This window comes from Aquila chrysaetos, chromosome 12, assembly GCF_900496995.4.
Source record: "Aquila chrysaetos chrysaetos chromosome 12, bAquChr1.4, whole genome shotgun sequence".
Taxonomy (NCBI): domain Eukaryota; kingdom Metazoa; phylum Chordata; class Aves; order Accipitriformes; family Accipitridae; genus Aquila; species Aquila chrysaetos.
In genome coordinates this window covers 26,265,764-26,280,836 of record NC_044015.1, presented here as the reverse complement: position 1 = coordinate 26,280,836, position 15,073 = coordinate 26,265,764, and the positions used below count along the sequence as shown (strand labels likewise).

Genomic DNA, 15,073 nt, shown 5'->3' with positions numbered 1-15,073 from the left:
TCACAGTACTAACAGCAGGCCTAAAGCCCTTCTATCGCATCTCAACCACCAGACATCCATCTGATGGCCATTGATTTGAGCCAGGGAGGTTTACATGAAAATGGAAACAGAATCTTACCTTCTGGCCTTTGATCCCAGGTGGGCCTGGAAAGCCTATGGGCCCTGGATCACCCTGTACAACAGAAACATCCAGAATCACTGTGTTTCACTGGAATATGACACAGGCCTATAAACATGTAGGACTTCATATCTTCTCTGCATTCTTGGACATTTGGTTTGAAGAATTAGCTGATGTTGTTTTATCAGGCATAGTTTTGGGGGGGGGGGGGGGGTTGAGAAAGAAAATTGAAAAGGCAACAGTTCTTCAATTGCAGCCACCTGGTGCAAAGTGCATGCTCCTGCATCATACAACATGGCCAAATCAGGGCTGGAATGGACTTATTTCACAACCTCACAACATTTACTTTGGCCAACATAAATGGGAATGAAGAAGCTATACAATTCTTGAGGTAACCCTTCCCTCAGAAGTGAGTGGTTTCACCTCAAATTAAGATATATATTGAACTATTACAGTTTATTGTTTGTGTTACTGTTATGCCAACAATCCTCAACCAGGAATCAGGACACCATTATGGTATGTGCTGCATAAAACATGGCATAAACATAATCTGTGTAAAAGACAACATGAAAAATGCATATTGAAAAGGTGTTATGGTGGCATATGGCTATTCTCATTCAAGTTCTTTAAACTTTGCAACTACGTGATGGTACATGTGAATGAGAATTAGAGCATCTCAAACGCTAGGGAGATGGAAAAAGATACATTATTTTAGGGTTGTTGCAAATGGGGGAGGCGGGAAGGTTCTTCCAGTTCTCTTTTCCTTGCTCAGGACTGACAGTGAGGAGACTCACTCTTTCAGGATTAGTGCCCAAATTCAAATTTAATGAGTGAGTTAGCATCAAAGTAAATTCAAGTCCATTACTTAGGTTGAGCAAATTTGACTTGGGTGAAAAATTAAGAACCCCAAATAGTGAGAACTATAAAAATGCATATAAATCCCATATTTTTGGATTACAGATGCATTCCACATATGTTTAGGTGTAGGTCATACATATAAATGGGTGGGCTTTAGACTGTTCTGTGGCAGCCTGGACTTGTGCCAAACAATATACCTTGAGTTTCAGGTAGACGTGTGTAGTTCACAGCACTATGATTAGACTGCCAAAAGCAAAAGCTGGTTAGATTAAAATAATGTTGCAATTTCTACAAAACTGCCCTTCAATTTCTTATCAGTGCATCAACAGACACATTTCTGAATTTTTCTCAGCAGCCATTTAACACTGAAAATATATATTTGTGAATTTTAGGGTTTGACAGAATGTATGCATTAAAATAAAAGTTATTTTATGTACACAGCAGCAGTTAGTAAACAATAGTTATTTGCTAATGCTTGCTTCATTACGGAGAGCGGTCCTGGACTCCTACAGTGTTTTCTACTTAGCACAAATGTTCCACAATTGAACAACTAACAAATGCTCTTAAAACTTAGCATAAATACAAGATATTCTAAAAGATATAGCATAGGCTAACACGTAAGAATGCAAACATGCAATTACATTTTCAGTATTATCACACTGATTTTAAATTTTCATACTTAGTCACTAGATTTGCAATCTAAAAACGAAATAATCACAAGCTTTCAAGTCCACAATTTCTATGAGGAACCATTTAAAATAATTATACTCAAATATTTTGGGCAGAGAGAGCAACCGCTAGTTTGGCTAAAGCGGCTTAGGAGGAACTAGCAGGAAAAGCCTCTGAAGTGAAACGACAAATCTTAGCATCAAGAGTCTGTTAAAAAACGTGGTTAAATACAACGTGACATGCAATAATGTGTGTGCACTTGTCATTACCAAATTTTGTGTGTCTTACACAACTTTCTGGACTAATGCAAGGTACTAAAGAAAAGTGGAATCTGTACTTTGTTATATCAGTGTGAACAGAATTGAATTTCATTTGTTCTAGAAGTCCTTACCTTTTAATTTATTTTATTTTTACAAATTAAATCAAATATATAGGTTAAGTTTCAGCTTTGAATATGATTTTTTATTTGTCTTTGATTTATTACATCACCTGTATCTGCACTGGTCAGTCTCACATAATTAAGTGTCAAAATATATCAGTGTCACACTAAATACAAAGCATTGTGCTATTCTAACTTGTCTGAATGTTAAACAAGACTTCAACAAAAGAATGGGACAGACAAAACATTTTTCTGTAATTAATAAATTATTACCTTTTCTCCATGTTTTGCCTGTCCTGGAGAGAATCCTGGGTCTCCTTTAGGGCCCTGTTGCAGACAAATTAAGCTCATTAATATAATCAGGGAACAGAGTTTTTCATTATATATGTGGAGACAAGTATTTTCAACTGTTACAGCAGGAGAAGGGGGAATGTTCATATAAAATGCACTTGTTATTACAGATTTTTCTTCTCATAACTTTTTCAATAAAGAATTACAACAAAACATAATAGTGTGAGTTCACATCAAAATGAGATTTACACTTTCCAAATGTCATAATGTCACAAAACCTTTTGATAAGCAGATTTTATCGGTAAATCCGAGCAGGATTACAGCAGACACCACCTCAGCTGCAATGCTCTCCCCATGCCTCTACCGCTTCAGGACACCACCTATTCCCCAAACACTGTGCAAGATTATCGGGCTGTGTTGCTGCATTGATTATAATCTTGTCCAGGCTTCCTCACACTCAGTACCTGCCCCACGCAGCACAGACTGGGAAGGACAGAGCTGTGAACAGGCAAAGGCCTCTGTTTAATTACAAATTACTTCCTAGCAGATGAAACGGCTCATCATTCTTGGCCAGGAATTACCATCCGCATCCAAGACTAGGCTGTGGAGAGGGGAAGGGTCTGCCACACCAATCTCTCCTATTTCAAATCACCGCTGCCAGAGCCTGCAGCCACACGAGGCGCCAGGCACTGCAGGCAGACGTGCACAGAGGCCCGGGGCTGGTCAGCACCAGCCGGGCCTGGCAGCCGGCCCTGCAGAGCTATCAGCTTACAGGCAGCTCTGCCACCACAAACCCCGCAGAGTCAAATTCGCTCTCCTTAAAACTGGAGTCGCCAGCAAATGGCACCTCCTGCGACAGCGCCGGGTGAACTGCTTCACGATGACCGAGCAGCCACTCGGGGAGCTCCCGGAGCCATAGGCTGAAACCACGCTCATGCACTAATAACTGAAAATACAGTAATTGAAAAGAAAACGGGGAACCCCCGGTCTAATTCATACTAAAAGCTGCATGCAAAAGGCACTGTAACATTTCATTGAGCTGTTCATATAAATGGCACAGGCTACAATGGTGCTCTTGATTTGAAAGCTGTAGAGTAACACTGGGTGTCACTCATAAGCATCAAGAGCTACCCTTCTCACTCAAAAATACATTTTACGTAGCCAAGGAAATAAAGGTTACTATTAAAATTATGCCATAGCAGTGCTAGATTAAAGATGATATGTGCCCTTCATTGAAAGGGAGCTGAAGTTGGGAAAAATATTTGCTGGCACAATCCTACTCTCAGGGGCAACGCTAGATGCTCAGAGGGACATACAAGACAAGCAGCATGCGCCTCCCTGATGGTCAGCCATTTTAGATCTGTAAGATCCAGGGCCTTCACTTGAAATGCTAACAGGCCTGACCCTCCTCTTGTGTATGGCACTGCAGATCCAGGGTTATCCTTTCCTCTGCGGTTAAGATTTGTACATGTGAGGTCACTTGAGAAACTAAACTTGTTGAATACTGAAAGACTGGAAATACAGCAAAATGAATCTGTTGTATTAAATTGATGTGTCAGGGCACAGAGAACACAGTTCTTCAGCATGGCAGGAGTCATCAGAGTATTTTCCAGCTGATTTACATTTTGCAAGGTAAATAATTATATTCCTTGAACATCTCCAAACTGTCTTCCTGCTTCCATTTTCCAACATGGGCATATTGGACTAAGAGTTGTAATAAAATTGTGATCAGCTCTCAGCTATTTAAAACATAGGCCTTCTGATAACTTACCCATCGCCTTTCCTTTCCCTTATAAGCACAATTAATTCCCCATAATTTTTAATCTAAAAAACAAACAGCCATTGTCATGCATGGCATTCAGTTGTGGATTAACAACATGTCACCACAGGTCAAGATGTGAAGATAAAATAAAGCACTTCATTATTTAATCTATGTAACATTACAGTGTAGTTAGAATAGTGCCAGAATCCACAAACTAGATTTTCTTAACTAATCCATTTTTCAGAGAGCCAGGAATACAGCCAAACCTCATTAATACTTTTAAATGACTTTAAAAACACACATCAACTTTTTATCAGGAATTAAATGTAGAGGACATCAGCTATTGGTTGGAACTGCTAGCACACGCTCAGGGCTGGGTATTATACAGTAAGGGTATTAGCTAATGTCCCATGCTTCAAAAGCAAGTCCATAAAGGATGCTTCAGCACAGGAGGGAAAAAACGCATGTATCTAAAAGGCAGAATAAAATTCTGCATTAATTTACTGCCAGAAAATTGTTGCAACTTGTCTGCAATGTTTTAAGATCAAACAAAAGCGTGTTTCGTTTCAGCTTACATAGTCAGTGTGGGTCAACTGGATCTTGATAGTCAAAACTTGGTGAGCACCTGGCTAATTTTTATTTAAAGTGTTTCAGAAGATACTTGTATTGAAAGGATAATTTATAGTCTAACAAAAATGAAAGAGATCACTAAGCACCTAGTAATATATACATATATGTATTTTTTATATATTTATAAAATATATATAGGTACATGCACACACATACAATTCCTTCTATTCTTAAAATCATGGAGACAGCTACAGAACTGATCAGAATTATGATCCAGTGGAGGGGGAAAATACATTATAAAACAAATCCTAGAAGTAATTGGTTACAATTACTTTCCTAGCAATATATTCTATTATATAGTCAGCATAAATATGGTAAAAATTAATTGTGACTCTCTAAGTTTAACTGTTCCTATAGAACTACATAATAACTAAAGCGCACACAGACAAAAAATAGAGTCACTTGGTTTTACAGTGTTTGACACTGAAAGCTTTATTAAATTTCTTTTTATGTCCTCAAGCAGTTTTTAACGCCTGTCATGACTGGTCAGATTCCTGCCATTAGGAATCGCACTAAAACAAATCATGGTTGCTGTTGGTTTTTTCCTAACATATCTATCAAATTGTTCAAACTAAATATGAGTTGAAGGCATTCTGCAACTGCACAAATCTGTCAAATCTATTTAAAGGGCCTATGTTACAGAAGTTTGAAGGGTTTTATTTGAGCTTCCAGTCTCATATTTTGTCTTTGGTTTTAAACATCACATCCATAAATCTTCAGAAAATTATTCTAGCATATTAATAAAGTGATGTCTGAAATATTAGAATATTTAAATATCAAAGGTTAGACATTGGCCAAAAAAGAGGAATTAATAGACCATGACAGTCTATTTTTCTTCCTTTTTTTTTTATTTAAAAAAAGCAATTAAATGTTTATTTTCACTTAAATTCCAGTTTATCAAAGAGGCTGAGCTGATTTACAGGAACTCTTTTGGTAAGCACAGACTACTTGCATGGATAACAGTTTCCAAGTCACCATTCTTCACACACAGGGGTTTTTCCCCTGAATAAACTGCTATTTTGTTTTGATTTGAAGTTCAATTTGATTGATTACATGTAATTAAAATACACTTATAGTAACAGTCTCCATCTGTAAACCAAATAAGGCCAATTGCTCCTATTATAGGAAACAGTTCTGGGGCTTCCAAAAAGTCATTAAGAATTTTATGTATTTACATGGCAACATGGATAAATTAACTCACCTTTGGACCTGGCAATCCTGGCAAACCTGGATTACCATGTGGTCCTGGAATACCCTATAAAAAAAAACCAAAAACAAAACCAAAAATGAGTGGGATTATTCAGTACTCCACTGAACAAGTGTGAACAGTTTGCAGAGAGTCATTTTACTGCATCATTGTTGCTTTTAGAAGCACTGGTTAGGATTTTCAAAGGATTTTCAAGAAAAAAAAAAATGCACATCTTCCTAAAAAATTGAAAGTAAAGCTGAGTACTTCCCTTTCTTTGAAACATCTCAGTTTCTATTGTCCTCCCAAATAATTCTTAACAGGTATTTGGCACACAGTCATTGCAATGTTGCTCTCCAGCTACAAAACTTGGAGGCACGGGATAAAAATCAGAAAAATCACATTCTGCGGTATCCAGCTATACACTGCAAAGAGAAGGAACTGGATCAGTTCTCGCTGACTTAAAGGATGACTCAAAGCAATGTATTCTACCTTCTCTAAACAAATCATGGACAAAACCCCTTCACCAACCTGATTCTCCCACAGCCAGTGTAGAAAATGGGCTTGTTACTAAAAGAGTTGGACTTAAACCATTCCAGGAACAGAATAGGCTATCAGTACTATCTTTATCTTCCAGGATAAGTGTCTATTCCTGCAATATGCTCAGCAATCCTCACTCCTTAACAAACTGCACATTAGGGAAAACACTTGTTGCAACGGCTGTCAGCAGCTATTCATCTTCCAAACACTGAAGGACCAAACTGGTGAAAAACTATCCCTGGTAAGTTGGCAACAAAGCTTTTGTTGAATTCACTAAAGCCAAAATTCCACCCAAACAATTAATGCAAATACCCAAAATAATAAGAATCCTTTTCAGCTTTCTCATATATTCAGTGGTCTAACAACAGATAAACTCAGTGTGTGTCCCCCTCACATGAGACTGAATTTACCAGTTATACCTTGTAGTAACACTGAAAGCTGTATCTGTTAAGTGCTCCCTCTCACTAATGACAACGTTGACATAACTCCACAGAAATGCTAATCCCATGTGCTGTTTAAGAGATCAATTTGCACACTGGCAACTTTGGAGGGGTTCTCAAGGACTTAGGAGAAAGGGAACAAATAGAAATTGCAAATGTAGCTGCAGTGCTGAAGTGGCTCTTAGCTTTTGCTGCTTGCAATGTTGTTATCTTGGGGCATAGTACTGCAACACAGAGATGCAAAAGCGTCCTCATGAAATGAGAGGCATCAGGGGAAATTTGTCTGATCACCGACTAAATTCCAAAATTGCTGAAATTTCATTATTGAGAAACTCAGAACAAGCCAAGACACTTAGAAAGCCTTAACTGTCAGATGTAGACTTCTCTACCATAGAATTACAGAGATCAAAATCAGTTTTTAATGGAAATCTCTAACCATTAATCAGGCATTGATACCATGCCCAAAGTGTCCAACCCATGTGAATTTCTGTCAGGATTAGGTTTGGACACACACCCGAGAGACCCTGAAGGCGGCCCAGGCAATGCGGCTCTGCACTCTGCTGCTTCCCCTCAACACCTGAAGTCACATTTCAGGATCACAAATGGCAGTTCACGTGAAGGAAGACAGAAGTCACAGGGCAGACCAGTAGATGTGGACATGAACTTTGCATCAACAAGGTTTTATGTGCTTTTTGGCTCAAAAAACTTGTCTATCATACCGTGTATCTTCACTAGCTCTACTTGCTTGAATTTATCATTGTTGCACAAATTAAAGAGCACTGACGTTTCAAAAACATTTATTTCTCTTATCAAATAGTTTTATAGACTTTCTTGGCCCATATAAATGTGTATTTTAAACTCAGAACTACTGGTAAATATTCATCTCAGCCTTTTCCATACTTTTCCAGGCACGCTACTGTAAGCTGTCTCTTCACATTGGAATGCGTGTCCTACTCAATAATTAATCCAGAAAACTCACACGGTAGAGCACTGTGCTCTTAACTACTCTATACCTGTAAAAAAAGACCTGCAGAAAAAAAAAACCCAAACAAACAACAACTGAGCAAGAGAGCTCTCACTGACAGGCATGGCTTTAAACATATGGGCAGCCTCCTCTAAACCAAAGACAGGCTCCCAATTGTGAGGATCTACTTGAGTATGTGGGATCCTGCCTCTGATGCCAGATGTATTCTCAACAGAGGCACTATGCAACATAGAAAGCAGAGTTGTAAGAATTGTCAGCTCTTACATAGGAGGATAATTTGAAAAAAGGATCTAAGAAGTCAGGAAGATATGGATTTGAAGGAATATTTTTCATTTTATACTTTTAAACGTGTCTCGTCCACTCCCTTGCCTCCAGCTGCTCTAAAGCATCAGTTTGGTTTTCAGCCCCTTTGACCAGTGCACTTTCCTACTCAGACCAAGTTTTGAAAGCCAGCAAAGCACAGGATGTTCAACACACTATTGAGCAGCAGCTTGTTTAAATGTTCCTCAAAGGCTGAGTCAAAACTCCTCCCACACATCTGCTGAGCCTTCATATAAACTACGCCCTTATCTCCCACTTGTGATTTGCCTAGATAAGTACACTCCAGCCATTACCACTGACATACCCAAATACCATGGCCCAAAATCATATACACAAATCCTCACCTGTTCCCTCTAGCTGCCCTTCTCCTAAAACCCCCCAAATCAACTATGACCTCAGGGACTCCTCAAGCATTTTTTTTGTACACAATTGTGCAAACACAGATTTACCCTCTTTTGCCCTGTCAACTAGTCCTTGCAGCAGCACAGGCTTCTCCCTTGCTCTCGGCAGCTGGGGCACGGGTTTCTGCTCACTGTGGCAAAGCCTGTGCTCTGTCCCCTGGCACAGGGCAAGGCTGCTGTCCCTGCTCATGTTGGGGTGCACTCAGTCACACAAAATAAATCAACATTTGCTACTGTAGCTCACGTCTTGGGCAAATTACCCAGATATCTATCACCCCTTTTATCAAGCTGCTGTAACACAAGAGACTAAAACAGATTTTTGGGAGTGGTTTTTTTTCTCCCTCTGTCTTGCAGTGGTTAATTTTGTATCCACCGCCTGCTCCTCTGTGGCAGTGACATGCATTGCTCACTCCCTCTCATTCCAAAAACAAATTAACATGACCTTAGATTGCAGCAGATGGGAGCAGCATGGAAAAACTAAAAGTTAATATTGCGAGCAGCAAAAGCTAGGTACAAATGAAATAATGCTCTGTGTATGCACCCATACACGGAATTATCTATGCGGGAGGCTCACAGCAGAAAAAAAAAACAAACCACCAACCTGTTTGCTTTGCCTTACTTTAATCTATCTGCCAAATGTTAAGAATCATACACTTTCATAATCACCAGGCATATGAATAAAGTTGAGAAAAACAAAACGATGCAAACTCCAGTTTGATTATTGCCGACCTGCCTAGAGCTACAGAACAACATAGCTGTTTTACTCACCCGAGGACCTCTCTTTCCTGATGGACCAGGTAAACCTGGAGGACCTGGAGGACCCTGGTGATAGAAAATGAAAACTCTTGAGGCTAAAACCCGATACAAGGACAGTATCACAAGTCTGAATCAGACCAGTTCTAACTGATGACTTTCTGCTCATGCAGACCTTCTCAAGTTGAAAACTAATTCCCAAACTACAAGCACGTGTGTTTTTAATCTGGCTATAAATCAGATTTCTGTTTAGAAAGTATCTTATGTCAGAGGAATTGGAGCTTACAATCTAGATAGTAATTTCCACTTAAGTGTATTTGTATTAAAGGAAGAAGAGATCAATTCAAGAATTAGAAACAAGTGCAGTGTATTTCAAAACAAAGAATAGAGAATAATTAAGCCTTTTTAATAAGCATGCTGGCATGCCAAACACATTTTAGAAAAGTCAGGAGTAACTGAAAAAAATGAGATACTACCTCGCAGAAAAGACAGACATGAAACAGAAGAAAATAAACGTGGACAAATGGTTGTTCAGTTTCCTATTACAAGCTTCTGGTAAGAATAACTGGTAGTATGTTTGTCCTTGTATACAATGAATATCATTCTCTAAAGAAAATGCAGATTTTTTTTTTAAATGCTAGCATATAACCAGATGTATCTTTTGCAAATAAATCAGATTATTAGTCACTATAAGAATATTAGACAGCATACCACCCTCTGTATATCTAGTTGTTTTGACCATAGAAACCTTTCCTTTTCTGTATGTGATTGCTTCACATACAGGATCTACTTCATTGTACTTAAATACGAATGAGAGATCTAGACTAAAATCTGCACTGATTTATATTATATTTCATCTATCATGAGTCCTAAGGAGGCATGGGCTAGTCTTAAGGGTGAATTCAGCTGCATCCAAATGTCAGCATGGCAAGTCCCAGCTTTAACAGAAACCAAGTACTCCCACCACAAGAAAAGTCAGGCATCAAGAAAGTCAGACCTCATGAAGGAGGTCAGTCGATGATAGATAGCACTCCTGTGTTCTGTATATACTACAGCCTCTCAGCTGAGGCACTAGGCAAAACACTGAGTATCATACTGCCCATCACCAAACAACACTGCTGAAAGCTGGCAGGGATACCAGGGAAATCAGAAGGGCAACTACAGTGGCTGAAATGGCCAACTCACAGGCTTTGTGAAAAAGAGAGGGGAGCGAGGGGGGAGCGAGAGAAGGAAAAAAAGGCAAACACCCTTTGGGGTTTTATCAGCAACCAATGAATCATTTTATTAAGACAAAAGTTGCATTTTTAAAAACCTAAAGTTTTGTGGAAGTGCTATTTCACTAGCACAGAAGACAGTGCTGATTACGAACTTTAGGCATTGTCAAGACAATTATATTCATTTGGCCAAAATACAGACCACTTTGGACAATTCTGGGAAAAAAAAAAAAAAGATTTTCCTCTCCAATTAATCATAATAATCTTAGGAGTCTAACTGTAGTGCAACTGCCTGGTTATAGTTTGGAATATTTGTATGTCAATACATACTGCATTAAGTCATGCTGAAACCCATACCCTGCACTTCCCTCTCTGTGTAATTTAGAAGACAAATCTGTGTAACAGTCCTGGTCTTTAGGTCAAACTGTAACTTGTCATACTTTTATCATGGGAGGCTCACTATTCACCCTGATTGCATAAATGCACACTAGCATCCTCATATTTTTCTAAAGTAAAAAGACCCTGTGTTTATTAACAACAACAAAAAAATGTGGCTGACACACGGAAAGCTCTTGACCTGGCATTCTTGTCGAGGTCTAAAAACATACCTGAAACGGCACAGAGCACTCCTACCCTGCCACTGCTGAAGTAGTATGCTTTCTAATATGTCCTCTCAAATTCTAAGTTCAGAGATGCACTTTGCTTAGAAAATTATCCTGGGACTACAAGGGGAAACATTATATTTTTTTATTAAGTAAAATCATTGCAACTAGTGTGCATTCTTTTGTGATTTGTGGTACAAAGTTCTTCTATATCTCTGTTTCAGATGCTTTCTACATTTCCTTAAAAATACGTTAATAGCCAAACCCCAATTTTCCTAATAGAAATCTTAATGAGTATTTATTAAAATCCCTGATCTTTGCTGCTGATTTATTGAATGAGGGCAGTGAGAACATTTTTCCCTATGTGACTTTTTAATTTTTCTTTTAAATAGTACCCGTTTCCTTTGAAAAAAAAAAAACCCCAAAAAACACCCAACAAAAAAAACCACAAAACAAGAAACCAACCCCCAAACTCCCCTCACTTTGATTACACTAATTCATAAGTAATTATCTCTCTTAATCTAAAAAAACATAAAAAGAAGAAAATACAACCAAGCCCTCAGCAACCCCTAAAAGAAGCAATAAAATATATTTTGAACTATGCAGCCAGAGATGAATAATGCTTTCTCAAGCTTTCTAAAACAAAGTCAACCACTGTAGATGAAGTCTCTGGTAAACAATAATAAGCAATTAGCACCAGCAATCCAGGTGCTTGATTAAAGTATTAACAAGGACTCTCCTTAACCAGAGTATGTTATTCCTTAACCTCCAGCTCAGACTCCTCCCTACAACTCAAGCAACAGCACTGCTGACAGCAGACTTAGACATGTAAATCTTCCTGGAACTGCTTTTCCAACTAGTTGTAAGAAGTTATTCCACTCTATGTACTTCTTCAACCTGTGAAAGCAACTACAACTTAAAACCAGCATGACTGTTTTTATATTAGCTAGGAACCTTTTATGCCTCTTAAGCATCCATGTAAGCCACAGAAGTCAGCACCTGAGAGTGAGCCAATCTCCTTAAACCAAGGAATTAGTCATTTGTTTGAATAGCTTTTCCTCCAACTGCTGGAAACAGTAATTAAACAAACCTGAAGCAATTAAAAGTGTTAATGTGGTTTTTTTGCATTTCACATTTTAACCACCACCAAAAAAAACCCAGTGACTTTGTATAAATATTACTGACGCAAATTTAAAATTTATTTATTTAGTAAGATCAGTTTGCTCAAAAGAGATCATAGGTACCTTAAGAAAGGTACCACAACTTATTGTCCTTAGGAATTGTAAAAATTTTATTTAGCTATTGAAGGGAGAAGCTCAAGTTCCAAATAATTATGGCTTAATCCTGAAATAATAAAAGTAGATGTTACTCTTCCAGAAATTTTCACTACCTTTCAAATGGTCATTGGGATGAATGTAATGGTGAACTTTCACAGACATTTTCTAGGATACTGAAGCCCTTCTATGGATGCATGTATTTTAAACTTGCCCTATGCCAGAGGTAATAGGAAGCATTTCAATTACATATAAGAAGCCCCTAAGATTTCAGATGCACAGCCGTAAATTCTGCATTAAGTAGTTAAACCTTCTGCACAGGCATATGCTGATCCTGTTGCCATTCAATACCTAAATCATATTCACTAAAGTTTCTCATGCAAAACAACTATGAAGTTTCTCTTTAAAAGATGTTTGACTACACCACAACCACTCAACCTCAGCTCACCTCAAACACTTTTAAAAGACTAAGTTAAAGAAACATACGAGTTTAATGCTTGATCCATCAAATACCTAAGGCAGGTGGTCCTTCAGCAAAACAAAAAAACCATGAACCTTTCTGCACATCATCACCAAAATATCTGACATACAGCAGGGAAGTAAACAGAAACATCAGGCTCCAAACCTAGTCTAAAACACTCTCCATGAAAGGGAATTCCACTTCTAACATTGCTAATATCACTTCTATTGTGCAGGTATCACTCTGATTAGCTATATTTTCTTTATGTCCCACCTAAAATTTTGTATCTTGCCACACCTTCTATGAAGTATTAACTCACCCTTTGCAGAACTGTAACATTTGTCCCTTACTTTCATTACTAAACACACTTTTGTTTTAACCTTTGCTCAGAATCATATTTTCTATAACTGCGCCACTGTTACTGTAACCTTCTGCAATCCTTCCAGTCTGTCTACATCCTTTTCAAAGCTCATCATCCAAAACTGAGGACATTTCTTCAAACTGCAGCCTCAGCATACCCAAACCAGTAGAAAAATAGCCTGTCTCTGATAGTCACCACTCCTGGAAATGTATCAAGCATCACAGTGGCAAGATGCATTTATTCTCTAGTGCACTATAACATCACTCTATCACCCTCATCTGACTGCCTAACCAACCACTGCCCCATCCTCTATTTTACTTTTAATTTCTGTACTATTTTACTAAGTTTCATCCCATCAGTTTTAGACCACCTGGAATTTGTCCACCTTTTTAAAGCATATTACTTCATACAGATATCAACTTAATTTTGAGCAACAAGGATCCTACCAAACATGAATGTCCACCTATTTTTTCTTCTTGCTTCATTTGCATTTCACTGGAAACCATACAAAACCACACACTTCTCTTTCCAAATGCCCTAGAGCAGGCAATCATTTGTGAATGATTAACCTCCTTTCCTTACAGCTGTGGAAGTCTTTCTTTTTGTCTGTCAAGAATTCCTACAACAGCCAAAGCAACGTCATCAACGTCATCAACATCAGAGGATATATATGGCTTTGGTTTATGGATTAAGGCTTTTCAATATTGTTGTGCAGAAGATAGGGAAACTGCATCAGTTTCAGGTGAATTAAATGAAATGTTTAAATATTTAAGACTAACATTATCTTTCTGCTACTAAAAATAAAACAGCAAGAATCTTAAGTTTTTATCTGAATCAGCAGATACTGAGATTGATTTCTCAGTTTGGGCAGGGAAACATGACGGTTACCTGCAGAGCTAAAATGCATGAAAGTGATTAACTGCCCAATATATCCCCTGTGGCCGGGGAGAGCCTCAGCAAGCAATTTTGTTCAACTGAGAAACATGCTAAGACTAAAACAAGCTAACGTGTGAAAGGGTAGCTAAGTAAGTGAAATAAGCTAAGAGTGAACAGGTAGCTGACACTACCCTTACTGCAGTTTATTTAGCACCACATTTAGGATCTCTGAACTGCCCTCTCAGGGTTCTCACTCTCACACCTCTTGGTTGGAATAACACCATCTCATCCAGGACTCAATTCTGCGTAATGCAGGGCTTGCATTTCCAATTCCTCCTGGCAATAACTCCAGACTGCTTCTCCTTACCAACCAGATAGACTAAGGAACACCACCATTTGGCCTTCTACTATTTCTCCTCCTGGCTGAGTGTCTTCATAATCCAGAAAGCTTTTCCAATAGAGGAAACTAATTCCTAGATCATTTCTTAGGGGAAGCCAAATCCTGTGCACATAGGCGTGCAGATGCAATTACCTACCAGCAAGTAACCTAAATCAGCTCTTCAGCTCACATCAACCCCTCCTTCTACCAGTGTGGGACTATGTATCACATTACTACAAACTGCTTCAGGACTGCACAGTGAAGAATATCAGTTTGAAAGTTAGAGAGTTGAAAATACACATGAGATTTATTTATTTTTTTAATCTTTATACAGTGCCAACACCACCTGCAACACAAAAAGGAGTGGCTCAATCAGATGAACAGAGCAGCTTTCCCTCTAAACCAGTGGTTAAGGAGACCACACTGTTCCACTTCAAACTCACTTTATATTTTTGTAGGGGATTTTGGTCATTGTAACTGATAGAATTTTACTCAGGGTCTTAATAGCTTTGAAGAAATAGGTGCCCTTTTCCATATGCTATCCACAAATGAAAGCCTGAATTCTGGAGCCCTG

The 15,073-nt window shown here is 38.4% G+C and overlaps 1 protein-coding gene across 2 annotated transcripts in view; it reads right to left on the bottom strand.

Moving 5' to 3' along the window:
• The window catches only part of COL24A1 (collagen type XXIV alpha 1 chain), a 152,035-nt gene that overhangs the window by 119,822 nt on the left and 17,140 nt on the right, over window positions 1-15,073 (bottom strand). For both annotated transcript variants that reach the window (XM_030033175.2, XM_030033176.2), the window contains exons 4-7: window positions 9,349-9,402; window positions 5,909-5,962; window positions 2,298-2,351; window positions 119-172 (exon numbers count right to left, since the gene is read on the bottom strand). In XM_030033175.2, coding sequence (XP_029889035.1) covers window positions 119-172; window positions 2,298-2,351; window positions 5,909-5,962; window positions 9,349-9,402 — 216 coding nt within the window. The remainder of the gene's footprint in view (window positions 1-118; window positions 173-2,297; window positions 2,352-5,908; window positions 5,963-9,348; window positions 9,403-15,073) is intronic.